The sequence below is a fragment of the Somniosus microcephalus genome, chromosome 3 (assembly GCF_052327205.1).
Source record: "Somniosus microcephalus isolate GS21.2 chromosome 3, FLI_Smic_1.0, whole genome shotgun sequence".
Lineage (NCBI taxonomy): Eukaryota > Metazoa > Chordata > Chondrichthyes > Squaliformes > Somniosidae > Somniosus > Somniosus microcephalus.
Genome location: NC_140989.1, coordinates 148,787,863 through 148,811,616, shown reverse-complemented (window position 1 = coordinate 148,811,616; position 23,754 = coordinate 148,787,863). Strand labels below are relative to the sequence as shown.

General features: G+C 50.3%; 1 protein-coding gene across 5 annotated transcripts in view; it reads left to right on the top strand.

The window, feature by feature from the left end:
- LOC147121474 (uncharacterized) overlaps positions 1-13,665 on the top strand; it is a 45,152-nt gene extending 31,487 nt beyond the window's left edge. For all 5 annotated transcript variants that reach the window (XM_085981754.1, XM_085981753.1, XM_085981750.1 and 2 more), the window contains one exon: positions 12,250-13,665. In XM_085981754.1, the coding sequence (XP_085837880.1) occupies positions 12,250-12,429 (180 nt within the window). In that variant the 3' untranslated portion in view covers positions 12,430-13,665. The remainder of the gene's footprint in view (positions 1-12,249) is intronic.
- Positions 13,666-23,754: the final 10,089 nt, after the last annotated feature.

The following is a 23,754-nucleotide window of genomic DNA, read 5'->3' as shown; positions in this document are numbered from 1 at the left end:
GGGGGACTGATACTTCTCTCCTGCATCTCTATTACAAGTTGGATGTTTGTGCAGTTATTTTATTGATCAGATGTTATCTTTTTTATTTTTAAAAGTGACTGCTCACTGCTGCAGATGGTGTATGAATATCCAACTTGACAGCATAGTAGTGGGAGTTGGCTCTGAGGATTTGTTTTAGGAGTTGATATTTAAGCTCTGACGTGTGGCTCGCTGTAGTTTTGTGTGTCAGCTATATGAGAAAATAAGAGCATTTAGAACACTCTCTTTAATACCCCTTGTCAGTACTGATGCCGATTAGAAAGAAACAGAAACTAGATCAAGAGTATGAGCTTCAGAGGTTTTCTCTCATAATTCTGCCCCGGGACCACCTCAGCAGATCTCTGAACGCTGGAAACCAGGGTTTAATAGATGTCCGTGCATCCAAAATTCTAAGATTGTAACTGGTGGGAAACACAGTACAGACAATTAACCATGCACCTACCCATATTTGGGCATCCGCAGTTTTCCCTTGAAGGACCAGCCAATGGGCAACTGCAAGGAGGTGGGAAATGCTCTCTGCTGCATCCCCAATATGCTCTCTGGCTCCAACTGCCAAAACATTGGTGGGGGTAGCAGAAAGCCTAGAATGACTTATTTCACAAATGGATGTTGGCTTTCCTGAATCAACTTGTATATTTCCAAGTGTACACTTACTCTGCTCCGATAATAGATTCTAGCAATTTTCCCACAACTGACAAACTCACTGGCATATAGTTACTTGGTTACTTTCCTCCTTTTTTGAGAAATCATGCGCCATTTGATACCTTCTAATCTTTAAACAAACATAACTAACACATCTTCAATTTACATTTAATATGCTTGGGTGGAAACCATTTAGTCCTAAAGATTTGCCTACCTTCAATCCCATTAGAGTATACATTGCAGTTTTTCTGTTTATACTAATGCCTGTAAATTTCTCATTCACTAACCCCCAGGCCCTGTATCTCTGGTATCCTATTCTCATTTAGCAGTTCTGACTTATCCTCTGCTTTTGTCATTCCTAAATCTGTTTTTAATGGGCCTTTCTCCTCATTTACCACAATTGTTTTCCTAATGTACATATAAAAACCTTTGCTGTTGCCCTTGATACCATCTTCAAGTTTTATTCCTTTTCTATAATCCTTCTAGTCCTTATTCTTGTCACTATTATTTTCCCTTAAATAAGCCTTCTGTTTCTAACCACTCTAGTGTACCATGGTTGCATCACCTGAGAGGTTCCTCTTTTGCCTTTCATGGTATTGCTTGTTTTCTGATCATCTAATTACCTTACATAGATTTGACTGTTAGTATGTAGATTTAACAACTAATAAATCCTCCTATCTATTGCTTTCATTTTTTTTCCTTTATCCATCCAAGTTAGCCTTGTTTAAATCCAAAACCGTGATCTATGATCCTCATTTCTCCTCTTCAGGGCTACGTACATTGTTCTTTTTATAGACCTCCTTGATCTGCATATACACACACACTTCTGTTAAATCATCACAGTCAGACGGTACCAGTGTTTTGAATCCTTTCCTATTTTGCACTCTTTCCTGTTCCTTAGTTCTATTAGCAATGATTCCACCAACTGATTACATTTGTTTAGATCCTTCCTTTCTCTTGTCATGGTGATGTATTTTGCCAATATTTCCACTGTCCTCTCCCCCATTCCCCTTTTCCCTTCCCTTTTGGGGGAAAAAACCTATATCCAGGCATATTTAGCTCCCAATGCTGCCTGGACTGTAGCCAAGCTTCTAATTCCTTTATTTGTTTTGTAATAATTCTAGCATTGTAATAAAGACAGTTTGTTTGGTTGATTGTGTGCCCACTCTCAGTTGTCCCTTGCCTCTGTTAATTTACTACCTTGTTTAATTTCAGTTAAATTTCCCAATTCCACCACTGTAGTGTTTTCCTTCCCAGCCCACACTGCCTATTTTAACATTTGGTTTTCTTCTTCTGCCTCACATTATTCCAAAATGTCATCATATACTTAATAATGAAAGAAAGAATGTTTCTGTAACACCATATCATATTACTCAGGATGGCCCAAAGCACTTCCTTTTTGAATCAACATAGCCGTCAAATTATACACAGCAAGGTCCTACAAAAGGACATTGGGTAACTGACTAATTAACCTGTTTTTAATTATATATTGACTGAACCAGGACACTGGGGAAGTCATAGCATCTTTTATAGTCACATGAACAATCCAAACAGGCAGATGGGCCGCAATTTAACATCTCCCCCGAAAGACTGCACCTCCAACAGTGCAGCACTCGCTCAGTGCTGTACTGAAGTGTTCGCCTAGACTGTGTTCAAGTTCTGATGTGGGGCTTGAATTGAGAACTTCTGACTCGAAGGTGCGAGTGCTACAAACTGAGCTAAACTGAAAGCTAAACCTACAGATAATTTTTAGCATAATATTTGCACTATTGCAAACTTCTTTTGTAAATTGTGTTTCTCATGATATGTTAGCTTTTTTAATGAATTAAATTGCCACCTTTATCAGTATTTCAAGCAGAATGATTTTGTGAGCACTGCTGAAAGGTCTAGATGTACAAATGCCATGTCCTAATTTGTCCCCCTTGTAATGCTAAAAACATGCCAAAGATTAGCTGTATCACTGACCTTGATTAACATAGCATACATATTGTCCCTTACTCTTCCCAAGTAAACTCATTTTTATAGAATCAAAAAAAACTCACGCGTTGCTCCGAAAATTGTTAGCTTCCAAAATATTCCCACATGCACCCCCTCCAAAAATAAAACTAAATATAAGCCAATGTTCTCCACGTCCTCTCTTAATATGGTGTACCACTTCATATTGGGAAATTCCTAGCATCTTCCTAAACAAAATAACTCTAAGTTTTCCTGTATGTAATCTGTACGGCATTTTAGTAAGAAATATAGTTCTAAACAGAAATATTTATGATGATCTATCCATTTCATTAAGAGCAAAATGAAAATGTCCAATCATGTTTCTGGCTGGGCCAAATTTGTGTATCTATTGACTATTAGCTCCTGGCTTGACTTAATTCATTATCTTGCATAAAAATATATATATATTTTGCTGCAGTAGTATTCTGGTTGTTTCGGATACACTCAGTCTGTAACAGAATTCTTCTAAAATAAAAACAGAAAATGCTGGAAATACTCAGTGGGTCAGGCAGCATCTGAGGAGAGAAACAGAGTTAATGGGCCAGAAATTCGCGGCCAAAGGCGTGAGTGCGCTCGGGGTACTCACGCATCTGGCCGTTGGAAATGCCGGCGTTCAGCATGAACAGCGCATGCGGGGAACGCCGGCATTTCCAGACCTCGAGCGCGTGCGACTGCACAGGCAGCGCTTGCGCAGTGAACTTCGTAGATTTCATTCATGAAATCCGTGAGGGTAAGTCCTCAGAAGTTACACTTGAAAAAAGCAAGTGTAAAGTGGTTCATTGGCTGCGGAGGAAGAAACATTTTATCGTGGAGCTTCTGAAATGCAATATTTTTGTTTGGGAAAGGGAGGGAAGTTATTTTAAGAAATTTTAAGTAAGTTTTAAAGTTAAAATTTTTTTTTTTTTTTTTATATAAAGGGTTTTCAGAACGGCAGGTAGAAGGAGCAATTGCGGCTGTGTGAATGGAATGTGAGAATGAGCTATGTATGTATGTCCACATATATTCCTTTACGTATATGTATGTATGTTTTATATTCCTTTACTAATGTGTATGAATGTATGTTTTTAATTATGATTTTCCAATAAGTTACTGATGCGCTATCAATTACTCATAAAAGACTGAGAGTTGGAAGAGTAACTAAAGGCTTTTATTAACAACAGAATGGAGGTCTGCCTCGCGTGGTCGACCGGTCCAGGATACAAAGGGCCGGGGAGCAGTCACCTTTATACTAGGACCTGTGGGAGGAGTCAGCCGAGGCATGTCCAGGCATGTACACAGTGGAATACAAACAGGAATACAAACAGTGGTTTACCACATTCACCCCTTGTTTAAAATTGAGTCCGGCGGGCTGAAGTGTATTAAAAGTTAGTGTATTGGAGTCTCTCCGGAGGTCTTGTCTGCCGCTGTGATCGGCGTGGCGACGGCAGGGGTAGTGAAGCTTCCGGCGTCGAGTCCAGCGTAGGCTGTGGCACAAGCGTGTCGTCCTCGTAGATGTCGAGCGGGTCGCGGGGCCCAGGCCTGCCGTCTGCTGGGGCTGGATATCGGATCGTGGGGGGGGGTGGTAGTGGGTAGTGGGTTACTGCGGCCCCCGAGGGTGCAAGGTCTCTTATGGAGACTGTGTCCTCCCGCCCGTCCGGGTATGCGATGTAAGCATACTGGGGGTTGGCGTGGAGGAGGTCGACCCTCTCGACCAGGGGGTCCGTTTTATGGGTCCTCGCGTGTCTTCTCAGTAGGACCGGCCCTGGGGACGTCAGCCATGGCGGTAGCGATGTCCCCGATGTGGACTTCCTTGGGAAGACAAACATTTTCTCATGAGGGGTGGCGTTAGTGGCAGTGCAGAGCAGTGACCGAATAGAGTGGAGCGCATCGGGGAGCACATCCTGCCAGCGGGAGGTTGGAAGGCCCTAGACTTTAAGGCTAGCAGGACGGCCTTCCAAACTGTCGCATTTTGTCTTTCCACCTGTCCGTTCCCCCGGGGGTTGTAACTGGTGGTCCTGCTTGTGGCAATACCCCTAGTTAGCAGGTACTGACGGAGTTCATCGCTCATAAACGATGAGCCCCGGTCGCTATGGATATAGCTGGGGAAGCCGAACAGGGTGAAGAGGTTGTTCAGACATTTAATGACCGTGGCACTGGTCATGTCCGGGCAGGGGAAGGCGAACGGGAAACGGGAGTACTCATCAATAATATTGAGGAAGTACACATTGCGGTCGGAGGAGGGGAGAGGCCCTTTAAAATCAACGCTCAGGCGCTCGAAGGGGCGAGTGGCTTTTATCAGGTGGGCCCTGTCTGGTCTATAAAAGTGCGGTTTGCACTCAGCGCAGACTAGGCAGTTCCTGGTCATGGTCCTGACCTCCTCAATAGAGTAAGGCAGGTTGCGGGCCTTGATGAGGTGGAAGAACCTGGTGACCCCCGGGTGGCAGAGGTCATTGTGGAGGGCCCGCAGTCTATCGATCTGCGCGCTGGCGCAGGTGCCACGCGATAGCGCATCCGGGGGTTCATTTAGCTTCCCGGGCCGGTACAAGATCTCGTAGTTGTAGGTGGAAAGTCCGATTCTCCACCTCAAGATCTTGTCATTTTTGATTTTGCCCCTCTGCTTGTTAAACATAAAAGCAACTGAACGCTGGTCAGTGAGCAGGGTAAATCGTTTTCCGGCCAGGTAGTGCCTCCAATGACGCACAGCCTCCACAATCGCCTGGGCCTCCTTCTCAACAGCGGAGTGTCTGGTCTCCGGGCCTTGGAGGGTTCGTGAAAAGAAGGCCACGGGTCTCCCCGCCTGATTGAGGGTAGCGGCCAGGGCAAAGTCGGACGCGTCGCTTTCCACCTGGAAGGGGATGGATTCGTCCACTGCGTGCATGGCGGCTTTGGCAATGTCCTCCTTGATACGGTGGAAGGCTAAGCGGGCCTCTGCCGTCAAGGGAAAAGAGGTGGACTTGATCAGCGGACGGGCCTTGTCCGCATAGTAGGGGACCCACTGGGCGTAATAGGAGAAAAACCCTAGGCACCTCTTCAGGGCCTTGAGGCAGTGGGGCAGTGGAAGTTCCATAAGGGGACGCATCCGGTCGGGGTCGGGGCCGATGACTCCGTGTTCCACAACACAGCCAAGGATGGCGAGGCGGTTTGTGCGGAATATGCACTTCTCCTTGTTATATGTCAGGTTTAGGAGTTGGGCGGTGCAGAGGAATTTTTCGAGGTTTGCGTCATGGTCCTGCAAGTCACGGCCGCAGATGGTCACATTGTCCAGATATGGGAAAGTGGCCTGCAACGCATTTTGATCTACCATCCGGTCCATCTCCCTTTGGAAGACGGAGACCCCGTTGGTGACGCCAAAGGGAACCCTAAGGAAGTGATAGAGGCGGCCGTTTGCCTCAAAGGCAGTGTACTGGCGGTCCTCAGGGCGGATGGGGAGCTGGTGGTACGCTGATTTCAGGTCAATGGTCGAGAAGACGCGGTACTGCGCGATCTGGTTGACCATATCAGCTATACGGGGGAGTGGGTAGGCGTCCAGCAGGGTGTAGCGATTTATTGTCTGGCTGTAGTCGATGACCAGGCGCTGCTTCTCGCCGGTCTTAACGACCACAACCTGGGCTCGCCAGGGGCTGGTGCTGCCCTCAATAATCCCTCCTTTCAGGAGCCGCTCCACTTCGGTTTTAATGAAAACCCTGTCCCCGGCACTGTATCGCCTGCTCTTTGTGGCGATGGGCTTACAGTCGGGGGTGAGGTTAGCAAACAGTGGTGGGGGGGTGACTCTGAGTGTGGAGAGGTTGCACCTGGTGCGCGGCGGGCAATTTGGAAGCTGCTGGCTGCGGACTGTGAGTGGGGGTAGGGGTCCACCGTACGCCATCGTAACACTTTTAAGGTGGCACTGAAAATCTAACCCCAGCAGGACGGCAGCGCAGAGGTCAGGCAGGACCAGAAGTTTTAAATGATCGTACACGGTCCCGTCTACTGCGAGTGTCACCACGCAGTAGCCGCCGATGTCCGCCGACTGGGACTCGGAGGCCATAGAAATCCGCTGTTGCGCAGGCAGGACTGGGAGAGAGCAACGCCGCACCGTGTCGGGGTGGATGAAGCTCTCCGTGCTCCCAGAGTCAAAAAGGCAGATTGTATCGTGACCATTTACCTTAATGTCCATTGTGGAACTGGCCAGTTGGTGCGGTCTCGCTTGGTCCAGTGTAACGGATGCCAGCGTAGGGGTCGGTGTGTCGCTGCGGGTATCAGATGAGGCGGTGTCGGGGGCCTGCTGCGTCCCGGCTGTCGTCCAAGATGGCGGCGTCCATGATCCCCATGTGGCTGGAGGCGTCCAAAATGGCTGCTGTACCGGTGATTCGCACATGGCCGGGGAGGTCCAAGATGGCGGCCCGCATGGCCCACACGCGGCGCTGCTGGGGTTCGGGGTGGCTTTGGCCCTGCAGACGCTAGCGTAGTGTCCCTTCTTCCCGCAGCCCGAGCAGATCGCGTTTTTCGCCGGGCAGCGCGCTCTGGGGTGTTTTGCCTGGCCACAGAAGTAGCATTTCTGGCCTTGGGACACTGCTGCGGTAGTTGGGCCGTTGTTGGGGTGTGGCTGGGGTGGCACGGCACTATGAGGCGGTCCTACCGTGTCCCAGGCTGTCATTCCCCGCGGCGTCCACGGTGCAGAGGAGTAGGCATCCATGCCCTGGTAGGCTGCATCCAACGATAGTGCGAGTTCAGAGGCCTTGTTGAGGTCGAGGTTACTCTGCTCCAACAGTCGCTGTCGGGTGTAATTGGATCTGTGGCCCGCTACAAAAGCGTCCCGGATAAGTTCCTCTGTGTACACGGCGGCCTTTACATCCTTACAACCACAGGCCCGGCCAAGCACAGACAGTGCCTGAAGGTATTCCACGGTCGATTCCCCAGGTTGTTGTTTACGACTCCCCAGGAGGTGCCTGGCGTACACTTCGTTCACTGGGCGCGTGTACTGGTCCTTGAGGAGCTTGATAGCGTCCGCGTACGAGGTCGCGTCTTGGATGACCGAGTACACTCGGTGGTTCACTTTGGAGGTCAGGACATCCAGTTTGTCCTCGTCCGATTTGATTGCTTCGGAGGCGGTCAGGAATTTTTCGAAACACTTAAGCCAGTGAGTAAACTTGGTGGATGAGTCCACCTCCCGATGATCTAAGTCCAGGCATGCTGGTGTGAGGATCTTCTCCATTATAAAAATGTTGTTAATAAAATTGATGCGCTATCAATTACTCATAAAAGACTGAGAGTTAGAAGAGTAACTAAAGGCTTTTATTAACAACAGAATGGAGGTCTGCCTCGCGTGGTCGACCGGTCCAGGATACAAAGGGCTGGGGAGCAGTCACCTTTATACTAGGACCTGTGGGAGGAGTCAGCCGAGGCATGTCCAGGCATGTACACAGTGGAATACAAACAGGAATACAAACAGTGGTTTACCACAGTTACTTTCTCTGAAAGTCATAATTAAATAATACATTCATACACATAAGTAAAGGAATATATACATAACACGCAAAGGAATATATACAGACATACATACTTTCAGAAGCTCCACGATAAGAAATATCTTCCTCCGCAGCCTCTGGAGCAACTGTACCCATGCTTTTTTCATGTGTAAGTTGTAAGGACTTGACCTCACTGAAAGCAGTAATGAAAGCGGCGAATTATACTGCGCACGCGCTGCCTGTGCAGTCGCACACGTTCTGCCTCTGAACCCCTTCGTTCAGAGGACAGGAAATGCCGGTTTTCCCCAAAAGCACTGCATGCTGAAAACCGGCATTTCATCCAGCCAGATGCGTAAGTACCCCGACCGTACTCGCGCAGTTGGAAGGGAATTACTGGGCCAACATTTTACATGTCAATAAAATGAAAAATTTAACAATTGCACGACTTGCCCCCTCGCATCTGCGACTGAGGGTCCAAGGAGGTGCATTGCGCAAGAGGTCATCATCGTACGTATCCTCACACTGTTCCCTTTGGGGAACTGTATGAAGTGGTGGAAGGATTTATGGCCGTGATTAACGCTCATTCCGTGACCGTAACCATCTTTGAACCAGCCATTAGGGTGGTTAGTCCTATGGCGGGAGGGTTTTACGGGCTCCCACAACCCATCTAAGGGGGGGGGGCCACCAACACCTACGGACGCAAGTATCCCGCTGGATGTCCACCCAGAATTTAAAGTTGGAACTCCGACTCCACTTGCCAGGACTGTCTGGAGTGGGGTTCAAAACCCTACTCCTTCTGGCCCAGCGGCGGGGATGCTTACTGCTACGCAAAAGGCCCACTCCGCACAAAAGGTGACACCCATATGTTTCCCTCCCCGTGACTGGAGCCCTATGCTGCCATTTCACGTTGCTAATCGGATTGGGCCTGTGTCATAGCGGTAGGATCCCCGCCGCTGGGCCAGATCAGGGTAGGGTTTCGAACCCCGCTCCAGACAGTCCCGGCAAGTGGAGTCGGAGCTCCGGCTCTAAATTCTGGGTTGACATCCAGTGGGATATTTGCGTCCGTGGGTGTGGGTGGCCCCCCCTCCTTGTATAGCTTGTGGGAGCCCGTAAAACCCTCCCGCCATAGGACTAACCGCCCTAATGCCTGGTTCAAAGATGGTTACGGTCACGGAATGAGCGTTAATCATGGCCATAAATCCTTCCACCACTTCATACAGTTCCCCAAAGGGAACAGTGTGAAGACACGTATGACGACGACATTGCTAAATAAATAAATGGAATTAAAAAAAATCTTTTAGGGCTTTTAAAAGTCTTTAAATTGCTTTAATTCTGTTTAAAACTACTTCAGATTACTCAAAATAATGTAAACATTTTAAAAAGTTTATAAAAGTTACCAAAATCTTCAAAAAACTTCCAAAAACCTATTTAAACTGCTGCTTTGCATGTAAAAATGCTTAGCAGCTTGACAGAAACATTGGGGGCGTGTCCAGTGAAACTGAGACCTCAAGGGGCGTGTCTCACTTGCACTGCACGCTCCTGGCTTCGCGCTGGCTGCACTCCTGGGCGGCGTGACGTCATACGCTGCCCGGGATTATTCTTCTGGAAACACCAATTCCAGGCGTCCCTGGAGCTGATCGGCAGTAGCGCGGGGTAAGTGCAGAAACGGGGCTGCAAGCCCCGTTCACCAATTTCTGGCCCAATGTTTCAGGTCGATGACCCTTTGTCAGAACTGGAAAAAGCTGGAGATGTAACAGGTTTTAAAGCAAGTGTAGGGGCAGGGGGAGGTGAGGAAAAAACAAAAGGGAAGGTCTGTGATGGGATGGAAGGCAGGAGAGATTAAGAGACAAAAGGAGATGGTAATGGGACAAGTTAAGAAACAAAAGATGACTCTAGCTGAAGTGTAAATGGCAATGGCAGGATGATGAACAGCTGCCATATGAGAAAGAGAAAAAAATGATAGGGGCAGAGGTTATGGTCTGAAATTGTTGAACTCGATGTTGAGTCCAGAAGGCTTTAAAGAGCCTAATCGAAAGACGAGGTGCTGTTCCTCGAGCTTGCGTAGAGCTTCATTGGAACCGTGTAAGAGGCCAAGGACAGAGAGGTCAGAGTGGGAGTGGAACGGAGAATTAAAGTGACAGGTGACCGGAAGCTCGGGGTCCCCCTTACGGACTGAACGGAGGTGTTCCGTAAAGCGGTCACCCAATCTGCGTTTGGTCTCCCCAACGTAGAAGAGACCGCATTGTGAGCAGCGAATACAGTATACTAAATTGCAAGAAGTATAAGTAAATCGCTGTTTCACCTGGAAGGAGTGTTTGGGGCCCTGGACAGTGGGAAGGGAGGAGGTAAAAGGACAGGTGTTTCTTCTAAGTGTGTTCATTGCTGGGTAGATGGGAAAGGCCAGTAGATGCATTTATATCTACAAATTGTACTTTTCCTCTTTTTCTGATTTGGGCTGTAAAGATTGACACACTGTTAGTTATTTAGTGCGATACATAATTCCGCCATCCTACTATATTTTGTCACTAAGTTTGAAGAGATTGATGCGGTTAATATCAAGTCAATCTCCAGTTCGTGAACATTGCAACAGTGTTAAACATAAATGACAGCTGCAGTTCCAATTAAGTTAACAGTTCCTGCAGAAGTTTGGTACTCAGCTGATTATTCTTATAAGTTTCAACATGTTTCTTTACTAGTTTCTGTGTTAACTAGAAGCGCCAAACTCATCTGTAACTATTTATTGCTTATAATATGTACAGAGGTACATGGGAGAAGAAGCACCTGGGAAGCAGAGGTGTAGTCAGTGGGTCATCAGTCCTTTTAACATGGATAAGGAACAGGTAAATTAGTGTTTCACGGATTAAAATAGGAGGGACATATATATATGTCCCTCCTATTTTAATATATATATATATATGAAAAGCATTTTAAAAGGTTTCTACAGCGGTAGGAATATTTAATGCTCAATGGATTCCTTCTCCATAGCTTTACTCTATCGTTTTTCTTCCCTCCTCTCCTGAGGGCAGTGACTCATGTTAAAGTTCCTCAGATGCCAGATGACAACATTCTTGAGAGTTCTGGTCCTTCAGTACAAAACTATTAAAAGATTAATGGTCTCATTCTGTTTTTTGTAGACCCCCATTTCTATTCAAATTTGTTGGTCTTGGTGCAATGACTATCGTTCCAGGCCTAATGGTTTTTTTTTTACTTATGATATTTTTGACCTTTCCTGAACACATCAACGGGGTACAGTTACACGGTGGAGGTTGCCCTCAAGTGGCCATTATTCATGTGTCTACTTTGACATTGAGTGCTGGTTTACAGCGATTTACAGTGTAGACATCGTAATTGAGTCCAATCCTGTCCTTGCTTGGCATCCACACATGCACACTTTCAGAAGGTGTCGCTGAATAGCTATCGGGAGAGGTAACCCTAAATGATTTTCCCCTCCATACCTAATGCTGTAAAAATTCCCTTCATTTTGGATGGCTTACTCTTGTTGGGATTCCCTCTGGCACCTCAACCAGCTAGCTATTTTTCATGTGTGAACCTAGTTAGTGAATACCAGCAGGCTATTCCTTCTTAGTGGGTATAAGAACCAAGCCAAATGTTGTTCTCACTTGAAACACTTTTCAGCTGATAGCAATCAGGAACAGGAACCCTGCTGATATTCTCTTCCTCACCCAGAAGTGCTGATGGTAATTGTGTGCCCAAACTGGTATACAGCCTGTTCAGTTAATTCAATTCAGACCAGGAGTTGAACCATGTTCTATATAGCTAATTCTGACACCAGACAGTATTTTACCAGACCAGGAGTTGAACCATGTTCTATATAGCTAATTCTGACACCAGACAGTATTTTACCAGACCAGGAGTTGAACCTTGTTCTATATAGCTAATTCTGACACCAGACAGTATTTTACCCATTTGGCCATCCAGAGAGCTAATGTACTTTATGTATATGGAAGACCTTTACTATTGTATATCTTGTATGTTGTCTGGTTCCTGCTGAGTACCTCCTTTTTAAAAAAAAAAAAAAAAAAGGAGTTGCAGTTTAATGAATTGGTAATAAAACATTTGTTGTTACATGAATTAACAGGTGTAATTACAGGTTAATTTTTCTGTTTGTATTGTGTTTTGCTTTTAGGTGCATGACCGAAATGCCCACTGGCGATCCTACTTGATTGATCTTACCTCAAAGAAAGATCATAATTGGTCAAAAATTGAAACTTTAGCAGATGTGTGCCTCTCCGATGACCCTGTACCTGTTAGCTGGATGAATATTCGGAATGAACGACCAGTGGAGGGCATGCAACCAGGTCACTGACCAATGTTACTGAAACAGGTGGACACAACACACAATATGTATTGTCTTCAAATTTATGGTGAAAAATAGGGTATATTTTTATTTCTAATGAACTGTTTCTGTAAAAAGTTAGTAATAGTTTAACCATATACACCACATACATACCATTCAGTTAGTCGAATATACAGTGATAAGCCACACTAATTTTTAGATCTTTTGTTGTGCATCAGGCACAAATTCTGTAGTTAATCCATTAATACAAACCTGAAATATCTAAGTGTCATAAATTTGGTATTAGTGAAGCATAATAGGTAATCAATTTCATACTTCTATTATTTCCTACAGTGGAAGTATTTTTCTGTACCTTGCTGTTGGAGATCAGGGTATCACTGTGGCATTGTCTAGTATTACAGGAACTAACTGTTTTCATCAAAATCATTGTTTTCTTCCATATATTAAAACAACTTACCAGTAAGGAGTGGTAGGTGAAGAAAGTTTGCTTCATTGATGCAGTGAGCAGTTGTAAGGTTCTAAAATGGAACTGTACATTTGTTTGAAATCTTAGAAATAACCTCATCTATATGTACCTTAAAATTCATTTAAATTTCTTGTAATACTAGAGAAGTATAATTAATAACATGTTTCCTGTGAAAATGGCTATGTTGTATCCCTAGATTAATTTTACATCTATTTTAAGATATTTAAATGGTTGGTGTAACATTTAACTCAAAAGTTTAATAATCCTGTACTCAAGAAGTTTAGAACAATTTGGTTAATGACATAAATTGCCTTGGGAATTCTTTCAGTATTGCCTTATTTATGTTTATAATAATCTAACATGCAGTACAATATTGTGGTAGATAAGAGGTTTGTAAGTAGAGAAGCAAAAAGCAAAAAAGAAGCGTTGTTATTTGTTCAAAATAGAGCTTCACGTAACAAGGTGTCCAATCTTGGTACTTTCCGCAGATTTAACTGTTGATTATATTTTCAACATTGTGATACAGATATCTGAAAATTGAATGTTCTCTCCTCCACTGATCAAATCTAGGTAGCACTCTACATGTTGGAACATACTCCACCCTGATCCTGCTAGGACTAGCTGTAATTTTCTCGTGTGCAATGAGAGTTTATAATATTAGACATGTATTTGCTCAGCATCTAATGGGTCTAAGATGTCTTGTCTGCCAATACTATCATGTTACTACATTGTAATGTCCTGTATTAAATGTTACAACTATATGATGTCACGTTACTGACCTTTTGTGTATTGTGCTCCATTTATTTTTCTTGTATGGTCATATGGAGTGAACATCTGCTGTGGTACAAAGTTTGTTACTATTAAGGGACATCTATTATAATTTAAGGATGTATTAATCCGAGTTTGTTAAATATACCATAATGGTATTATTTAATATATTTGACTTTGAATTGATAGATGTCACATTGAAAATTTTAGTGCAATAATCATTGCAAAACATATCACGATTGTTGATCTATTGCAGTAGCAGTATAAAATCAAGAAGCATTAAAGTTTATTTCAAACAAGCCTTTAAAAATCAGTGTATTTTGAATTAATTTTTGTTTTTTATAAAAGCAACAGTATGATTTTTTTAATACCTATCTTCACAATTTTTTTCTAGTAATTCTCATACAATATTAATTTAATATTGAAAGTAACCTTTTGCAATTAATTAAAAATTCTGCATTTCTGCAAATTAAAAAAAGACTATGGCCCAGATTTTGCGGTAAAAATAACAGTGAGGCTAACAGCCTCTGACTGAGCCGAGGCCTAACAAAGGTAAGGAAGGCAAAGATCCCCTCAATAATGGGCATCAGCAAGTCTTCCACCACTGCCACAGCGAATACTGCCACCCATCTCCTATTGGTCTCAGACAAAAGTGGCATAGGCAGGGAAATTGGGCAGCTAGTCCGGCCGCAACTCCCACCATCACTTATATGCAATGGACCGGCAGCCATTGTGGCTGGGGTGGGAAGAGAAAATAGCAGTCAGGGCAGTAATATAGCAGTATGCCTTGCTGCCCAATTTTCCCATGTTTTCTGCCACTTTTTACTGGCTGGCCAATTCCCAGATAGAGGAAGAGTCAGAGATCACTCCCTTGACATTTTGTCCCACAAGAGGATACAGACATGTGATCAGTGCAACAATTTATTAGATCTTCTGAGTGAGGCATCAAAAGCCATATTAAGATGGAGCCAGTCAGATTCAGAAAGGGCTGATGAGTAGAAGTAAGTATTTAGCTCGCTAACCGAGGCAGAGTGACATTTTTATCATTTCCTTTATCTCTAGTAATGATACAGTATTGAGTCAAAGTGCAGTGAGGTTGCTACAGATGTTTTTCTCTTCGTTCACTTAATAATTGTACAATAAAGCAGTTGGTTGATTTGCACTCTTTCAGAAGATAGGAGGTTCACATGTGGGGACATGTACGAGATTAGAATATCCTGTTCATTTAAGATGGGGCTTTATTGTTAGTCCTGGGGCACACTATCACATGACTAGATATTGGGCGCTAAAGGTAGATTCTTGATCATAAACGCAGGATCCATTTGGGGGAAAATTAGTGACATTGAACCTGAGAATATTTAGAGGAGACTTGAAATTGGTAACTGCTTAAAGGATGTACCGTAGAAAGAAGTTTGAGAGAGAAGTGATGAGACAATGAAGTAAGCGCCTTTGATTGTTTGCTGGGTAATTTGAGGCAATTTGTATTTTTTTATAGTGATACATAATGTGGTTATGATGGATCCATGCTAGACACTGAACATTTATTTTATCAGCGTCCATTGGGAGTCCCTTGTTGCCATGTTTTATGCTGCTGGTACAGAAGTCATAAATTAGCAGGTCATGTGACAGCTTCAGCCACAAGACGTCACAATGAAATTTGTGGCTGCATTTAAACAGGAAATACTGACACAATAGCTTTTTAAATTAAGTTATTGATTACTTGGAGGTTCTGCCTCTTATCAGGCATGCAGGAAAATCCCAGAAACAATGAAGATCTGGCACAATCTGACCCTTGCTGTTTTCTAGTGTGTTCTGGCAATCTCCCACTGGAGTTATGTCAGGAAACTGGTGCAACCCCCATGGATTTATGGGGCCCTAATATATCAAATTCCTGAGGGCCTCATTCTGCCCAGAATAGAGACTGACATTCTACAGAATGTGGTGAGTCATTTCAATATAAAGATTTTGCGAATGAAGACGGAGATCAAGGATTTAAGTTAAGTTTGATAAATACTGTCACTGTTAGCCAGGACTATCCAATCCAATGGAGAACCTACCGGCAGATCACTTACCAATTCACCGGAAAGTTTGAACTGCTGACCTACATACAGGAGCTCAACAAGCCTAAACGATCAGTCATAAACTACTTCCATTCGTAAGTGTGTCACAGATGCCTGTGCATTCTTTTTAAAACTGGAACCTCTATTAAATGAAAACAGTGTATTAGTTAAAATGGGCCTGAATGGTGTTTTCAGCTTGCTACATTTTTGGAGGCTAGCAGTGCCAATGAAGGCACAAACATGGCCATGGCAGAGAGAGATGCTTTCAAGGAGGCAATGGCCTCTCTGCAGGATCTTCTGAAGTAATTCTTACTTTTGGATTTGTCACCTAATGGGCTTCACTTTGTATTTTTAAAGAGATTCGGATACAATCCACACAAGACTAAATGAGAAAAGGCAATGGAGGCTACTTTAAACCTATTGACATTTTGCTTCTAACATACTGACTTTGACAAGGTTCCTTTCTGTCACTTGGTGGCTATTATTAGATGCATGTTTTGATGTGAAGATCCATAATTTGTTGGAAAGGAGACAGCTCTTGAAAACTTATGCCGACTACTTCATATCACAGAATCACAGAAACCCCACAGTGCAGATAGAGGCCATTTCGGCCCATCGAGCCTGCACCGACACATATCCCACCCGATCCCCATAACTCCTACACCAACACATATCCCACCCTATCCCCGTAACCCCACGTATTTAATCCCCCTAACACTAAGGGTCAATTTATCATAGCCAATCAACCTAACCTGCACATCTTTGGACTGTGGGAGGAAACCGGAGCACCCGGAGTAAACCCACGCAAACACGGGGAGAATGTGCAAACTCCACACAGACAGTCGCCCGAGGCCGGATTCGAACCCAGGTCCCTGGCGCTGTGAGGCAACAGTGCTAACCACTATGCCACCGTGCTACATGAACTAGATGTAATATCTCCAAGTTTGCAGACGACACAAAGCTGGGTGGGCGTGTGTGCTGTGAGGAGGATGCCGAGAAACTCCAGGATGATTTGGACAGGTTGGGTGATTGGGCAGAAGCATAGCAGATGCAATATAACATGGATAAATTCAAGGTTATCCGCTTTGGCGTCAAAAACAGGAAGGCAGATTATTATCTGAATGGCAATAGATTGGGAAAAGGGGAAGTGCAACGAGACCTGGGTGTCCTTGTGCACCAGTCGCTGAAGGTAAGCATGCAGGTGCAGCAGGCGGTTAAGAAGGCAACTGGTATGTTGGCCTTCATAGCGAGAGGGTTTGGGTACAGGAACAAGGATGTCTTGCTGCAGTTGTACAGGGCCTTGGTGAGACCACATCTTGAGTATTGTGTGCAGTTTTGGTTGCCTTATCTGAGGAAGGATGTTCTTGCCATGGAGGGAGTGCAGCGAAGATTCACCAGGCTGATATCTGGGATGGCAGGAATGACGTATGAGGAGAGATTGGGTCGATTGGGCTTGTACTCGCTGGAGTTTAGAAGAATGAGAGGGGATGTCATTGAAACTTATAAAATTCTGACAGGACTGGACAGACTAGATGCAGGAAGGATGTTCCTGATGGCGGGGGAGTCCAGAACCAGGGGTCACGGTCTAAGGATAAGGGGTAAGCCATTTAGGACAGAAATGAGGAATTTCTTCACCCAGAGAGTGGTGAACCTGTGGAATTCTCTGCCACACAGGGCAGTTGAGGCCAATTCATTAAATATATTCAAGAAGGAGTTGGATATATTTCTTAAGGCTAAAGGGATCAAGGGATATGGAGAGAAAGCAGGGAGAGGGTACTGAATTTGGATGATCAGCCATGATCTCATTGAATGGCGGAGCAGGCTCGAGGGGCCGAATGTCCTGCTCCTATCTTCTGTTTCTATGTTTCTATCTAGTTATGGTTTGTAGGCTTTTGTGTGGATTTTAAAGATACAGTGCAATGAACACTTTTATTCTGACACTGCATGTAATCTGATAGCAAAGCAATAACCTCTTCACAAATTTGATCTGCAGAGAGCAATTTGGAATAATCTAGAGATGCATTGTACACGAGAATGTATAAATAAGACATTTTCCTCTCTTCTCAGTTGAACATAGGGGTAACTTTTCCAAGGCAAGGCTCCTATTGGAACTCAACTGGACCAAAGATCAGTGCATACAATCTATGGATCTTCTGTGTCTCCACTCTGCTTGCACTAAGTGAGGCTCCACAAGAATTTCTAGTCACTCTGGAACCACCAATGAAAGGAAATATTGGGGATTGACTTGAATTCAAGTTAAGCAACTGCTTAACTTTACTTGGGGCAAAACATCCACGTTTGTGCATTCAGTAAATTAATTAGAAAATCTGGTGAACGAGTTGCAACTCATACATGTTTATGTCCTTCAATTGCAGGTGATAAACTTGTAGAGCAGGTCATCATGGGTACAAAATAGTAACTCAAGAATAGGGATTGATGTATACACTATATATTTGTCCCTCTTTATATATTAAAAATCTTACGTTTGCATGCAGTTCCTCTTTGCACAATCTCACTTCCTGTTGTCCCATTTCTGCACACGTTTTGTTAACTTTTTACCATTATAAATTCCTGACCGCATTTATAATGGGTTTTGCCTATGTAAACTTGCCGCACTGTAGTTACACTCTCCAAGCAGTGATGTCCCGGTGCAACAGGGCCCGGTGGTACAAGTACAAGATGGCTCCTGTGCTGGCAGCTCCCGAGTGAGCTCCTTTGCCATCCTTGACAATCCATTGCCATCCTTGACAATCCATTGCCATCCTTTGCTCTCTTTCCCCCCCAGTCTCCCCTCTCCTGCTGTTTAAGCTCCCCTGGCTCTAATAGTGGGTGCATTTTTATCCCTATCTGCAAGTTCAAGCTGCAAGGTTAAAGTTACCTGAGCCAACTGCCCATCCCCCGACCATGCCTGTTCTTTGTTTTCAGTGAGCACTGGCTCTTCACTTAAACTTAGCTCCCAAAGCGAGAATATCAATGCTAATTTGATCCTGTGAGAGACTGTAATGTATATACCTTTAAGAGGGGGGGGGGACTACTTTTTACAGCTCATGTATACTGTATGTAGTACCGGCAGTGACCACACCTGTATATAGCACTGAGTAGTAATCTGTACAGTCAGTTCAACTGTGAGCCACGTTGAGCAAACACCTGTCGTACCATTTCTGCTGCAGTCTGTATCTATATATATAAATCGGTACATCTGTCAGAATGACAGACAGACAGACAGTCATTCTGTCTGTCTGTCATTCTGTCTGTCATCGCCTGTGCGTCTGTCGGGCTATGCGCTCGAAAGTTACAGGGCGTAGCTACGCGCAGCGTTACCTCCAAAGAAAGCTTACGCTTCCGAGATGGTTTTAAGCGTATTTACGTTTCGGCCGGGCTAAAATCCCGCCCGCGGTATCCCAAAAACCTTCAACGTTCCGCTCATTAGCATCTCATTATCCGCTCATTAGCGACAGAGTGACCTCGAGCTCGACCAATCGTCCGCCGGGTTGCTGGCGTGTGCCGCCGGGCCAATCGGTGCGTGTGGCCGGGCCTTATCGTTCTGAACCGAGGTGAGTCGCCGCCATCTTGATTCCAAACTTTTCCTTTCTTTTTCCCACTTTCTGCGTCTTAAAAAAAAACGTTGCTTTTAAAACACATATTGTTTTAAAAAAAAATGATTTAGAAAGTAATTAACTTATCTAATCTCATTAATTTTCCTACCTTTCCCCGTTTTTCGAGGTAGGCCTAGAAGCCTCGGCGTCTCCTCCGCACCCACGCCCGAGCTAGGCACCGCCCGGCCCCCACTCGAAGGCTGGAGGGCCGAGCCTCAGCCCAGCGCCGCTAGGATGCGCGCGCAGCAGGAGCTGAGACGCGGCGTCTCTCTCTGGCTCGGCCGGGGGGCGGGGCTTGCTGAGCGTCGACGGTCACCCTGGCAACCGGCCCCACCGGCCGTCTCGCACAGCCGCAATCGGCGGTCTTCACCCCTCGTGGGGGGGTGGGTTGGTGGGGGTGGGTTGGTGGTGGGGGGGGGGGGGAGGGGTGGGTGGGTGGTGGTGGTGGGGGGCCGCGCACGCAGCAGGAGCAGCTGAGACGCGGCGTCTCTCTCTCTGGCTCGGCCGGGGGGCGGGCCTTGGTCAGCGTCACGGGTACCCCTGGCAACCGGGCCCGCCGGCCGAGCCAGAGAGAGACGCCGCGTCTCAGCTCCTGCTGCGCGCGCAATCGGCGGTCTTCACCTCGGGGGGGGGGCCCCCCTCCCTCCCTCCCCCCCCGGCCTCCCTTTCCCCCCCCCGGCCTCCCTTCCCCCCCCCCCCCCCCCCCGCTCTCCCTTCCCTTCCCCCGCCCTCCCTTCCCCCCCCCGCCATCCCCCCGCCCTCCCTTCCCTCCCCCCCCCTCCCTTCCCCCCCCCTTCCCCCCCGCCCTCCCTTCCCCCCCCCGCCCTCCCTTCCCCCCCCCTCCCTTCCCCTCGCCCTCCCTTCCCCCCCCGCCCTCCCTTCCCCGCCCTCCCCCCGCCCTCCCCCCCCGCCCTCCCCCCCCGCCCTCCCTTCCCCCCCCGCCCTCCCTCCCCCCCCCCCGCCCTCCCTCCCCCCCCCGCCCTCCCTCCCCCCCCCCGCCCTCCCTCCCCCCCCCGCCCTGCCTCCCCCCCCCCGCCCTCCCTTCCCCCCCCCGCCTTCCCCCCCCCCGCCCTCCCTTCCCCCCCCGCCCTCCCACTTCCCCCGCCCTCCCTTCCCCCCCCTTTTCCCCCGCCCTCCCTTTTCCCTCCCCCCCTTTTCACCCCCTTCCCCCCCCCTTTCCCCCGCCCTCCCTTTTCCCCCCCCCCTTTCCCCCCCCTTTCCCCGCCCTCCCTTCCCCCCCTTTCCCCCGCCCTCCCTTCCCCCCCCTTTCCCCCGCCCTCCCTTCCCCCCCCACTTTCCCCCGTCCTCCCTTCCCCCCCCTTTTCCCCCGCCCTCCCTTCCCCCCCCTTTTCCCCCGCCCTCCCTTCCCCCCCCCTTTTCCCCCGCCCTCCCTTCCCCCCCCTTTTCCCCCGCCCTCCCTTCCCCCCCCTTTTCCCCCCGCCCTCCCCTTCCCCCCCTCCCTTCCCCCCCCCCGCTCTCCTTTCTCCCCCCCCCCTTTTCCCCCGCCCTCCCTTCCCCCCCCTTTTCCCCCGCCCTCCCTTCCCCCGCCCTCCCTTCCCCCCCTTTTCCCCCGCCCTCCCTTCCCCCCCCTTTTCCCCCGACCTCCCTTCCCCCCCTTTTCCCCCCGCCCTCCCTTCCCCCCCCTTTTCCCCCGCCCTCCCTTCCCCCCCTTTTCCCCCACCCTCCCTTCCCCCCCCTTTTCCCCCGCCCACCCCTTCCCCCCCCCTCCCTTCCCCCCCTCCCTCCCCCTCCCTTCCCCCCCTCCCTTCCCCCCTCCTTTCCCCCGCCCTCCCTTCCCCGCCCTCCCTTCCCCCCCCCTTTTCCCCCGCCCCCCTTCCCCCCCTTTTCCCCCACCCTCCCTTTTCCCCCCGCCCCCCCCTTTTCCCCCGCCCTCCCTTCCCCCCCTTTTCCCCCGCCCTCCCTTCCCCTCCCTTTTCCCCCGCCCTCCCTTCCCCGCCCCCCCGCCCTCCCTTCCCCGCCCCCGGCCCTCCCTTCACCCCCCGCCCCCCCCCGGCTTCCCCCCCGCCTCCCCCCCCCCCGCCTTCCCCCCCCCGCCCTCACTTCCCCCCCCCGCCCTCCCTCCCCCCCCGCCCTCCCTTCCCCCCCCCGCCCTCCCTTCCCCCCCCGCCCTCACTTCGCCCTCCCTTCCCCCCCGCACTCCCTTCCCCCCCCCGCCCTCCCTTCCCCGACCCCCGCCCCCCCTTCCCCCCCCAGCCCTCGCTTCCCCGCCCTCCCTTACCCCCCCCGCCCTCCCTCCCTTACCCCCCCCGCCCTCCCTTACCCCCCCGCCCTCCCTTACCCCCCCGCCCTCCCTTCCCCCCCGCCCTCCCTTCCCCCCCCCGCCCTCCCTTCCCCCCCCGCCCTCCCTTCCCCCCCGCCCTCCCTTCCCCCCCCCGCCCTCCCTTCCCCCCCCGCCCTCCCTTCCCCCCCCGCCCTCCTTCCCCCCCCCGCCCTCCCTTCCCCCCCGCCCTCCCTTCCCCCCCTCCCTTCCCCCCCGCCCTCCCCTTCCCCCCCCGCCCTCCCTTCCCCCCCCGCCCTCCCTTCTTCCCCCCCCCCCGCCCTCCCTTCTTCCCCCCCCCGCCCTCCCTTCTTCCCCCCCCCGCCCTCCCTTCTTCCCCCCCCCGCCCTCCCTTCTTCCCCCCCCCGCCCTCCCTTCTTCCCCCCCCGCCCTCCCTTCTTCCCCCCCCCGCCCTCCCTTCTTCCCCCCCCCGCCCTCCCTTCTTCCCCCCCCCGCCCTCCCTTCTTCCCCCCCCCCGCCCTCCCTTCTTCCCCCCCCGCCCTCCCTTCTTCCCCCCCCGCCCTCCCTTCTTCCCCCCCCGCCCTCCTTCTTCCCCCCCCGCCCTCCCTTCTTCCCCCCCGCCCTCCCTTCTTCCCCCCCCCGCCCTCCCTTCTTCCCCCCCCGCCCTCCCTTCTTCCCCCCCCCGCCCTCCCTTCTTCCCCCCCGCCCTCCCTTCTTCCCCCCCCCGCCCTCCCTTCTTCCCCCCCCGCCCTCCCTTCTTCCCCCCCCCGCCCTCCCTTCTTCCCCCCCCCCACGCCCTCCCTTCTTCCCCCCCCACGCCCTCCCTTCTTCCCCCCCCACGCCCTCCCTTCTTCCCCCCCCGCCCTCCCTTCTTCCCCCCCCGCCCTCCCTTCTTCCCCCCCGCCCTCCCTTCTTCCCCCCCCCGCCCTCCCTTCTTCCCCCCCCCGCCCTCCCTTCTTCCCCCCCCCGCCCTCCCTTCTTCCCCCCCCCGCCCTCCCTTCTTCCCCCCCCCGCCCTCCCTTCTTCCCCCCCCGCCCTCCCTTCTTCCCCCCCCGCCCTCCCTTCTTCCCCCCCCGCCCTCCCTTCTTCCCCCCCCCGCCCTCCCTTCTTCCCCCCCGCCCTCCCTTCTTCCCCCCCCCGCCCTCCCTTCTTCCCCCCCCCGCCCTCCCTTCTTCCCCCCCCCCGCCCTCCCTTCTTCCCCCCCCCGCCCTCCCTTCTTCCCCCCCCGCCCTCCCTTCTTCCCCCCCCCGCCCTCCCTTCTTCCCCCCCCGCCCTCCCTTCTTCCCCCCCCGCCCTCCCTTCTTCCCCCCCCCGCCCTCCCTTCTTCCCCCCCCCGCCCTCCCTTCTTCCCCCCCCGCCCTCCCTTCTTCCTCCCCCCCGCCCTCCCTTCTTCCCCCCCGCCATCCCTTCTTCCCCCCCCCCGCCCTCCCTTCTTCCCCCCCCCCGCCCTCCCTTCTTCCCCCCCCCCGCCCTCCCTTCTTCCCCCCCCCGCCCTCCCTTCTTCCCCCCCCCCGCCCTCCCTTCTTCCCCCCCCCGCCCTCCCTTCTTCCCCCCCCCCGCCCTCCCTTCTTCCCCCCCCCCGCCCTCCCTTCTTCCCCCCCCCCCCCGCCCTCCCTTCTTCCCCCCCCCCCGCCCTCCCTTCTTCCCCCCCCCCCCGCCCTCCCTTCTTCCCCCCCCCCCCGCCCTCCCTTCTTCCCCCCCCCCCCGCCCTCCCTTCTTCCCCCCCCCCGCCCTCCCTTCTTCCCCCCCCCCGCCCTCCCTTCTTCCCCACCCCCCGCCCTCCCTTCTTCCCCCCCCCCCCGCCCTCCCTTCTTCCCCCCCCCCCCGCCGGGCACTCCAGCTAGTCTTATTATACATGGACGTAACATTGGCGACGAGGCAGGTTCGAACCTACCTGCAACTCTGCATCACCTCCCGGGGATTCGTTCCTGGAGATCAGTGGATTGGAGGTCAAGGCCAGAGACTCGGGCGTCGACCAGGGGCAACCGCCCAGTCATCCAACAGAGACTCGAGAATTGCGAGGGAGGCTGTCGAGAGCCAGGCTTGGCTTTCCAGTCGAGGTGGTCCAGCGAAACGGGCTGGCAACAGGTAGTGCGCAGACCTTTCCGGACAGCGGCGGGCTAGAGCCCGACCGAGCGGCACAGCAAAGGGCCGAGCAGCGTCGACGGGGGAGAGAGAGGGCAGAGCGCACAGGGCGCAGCCGGT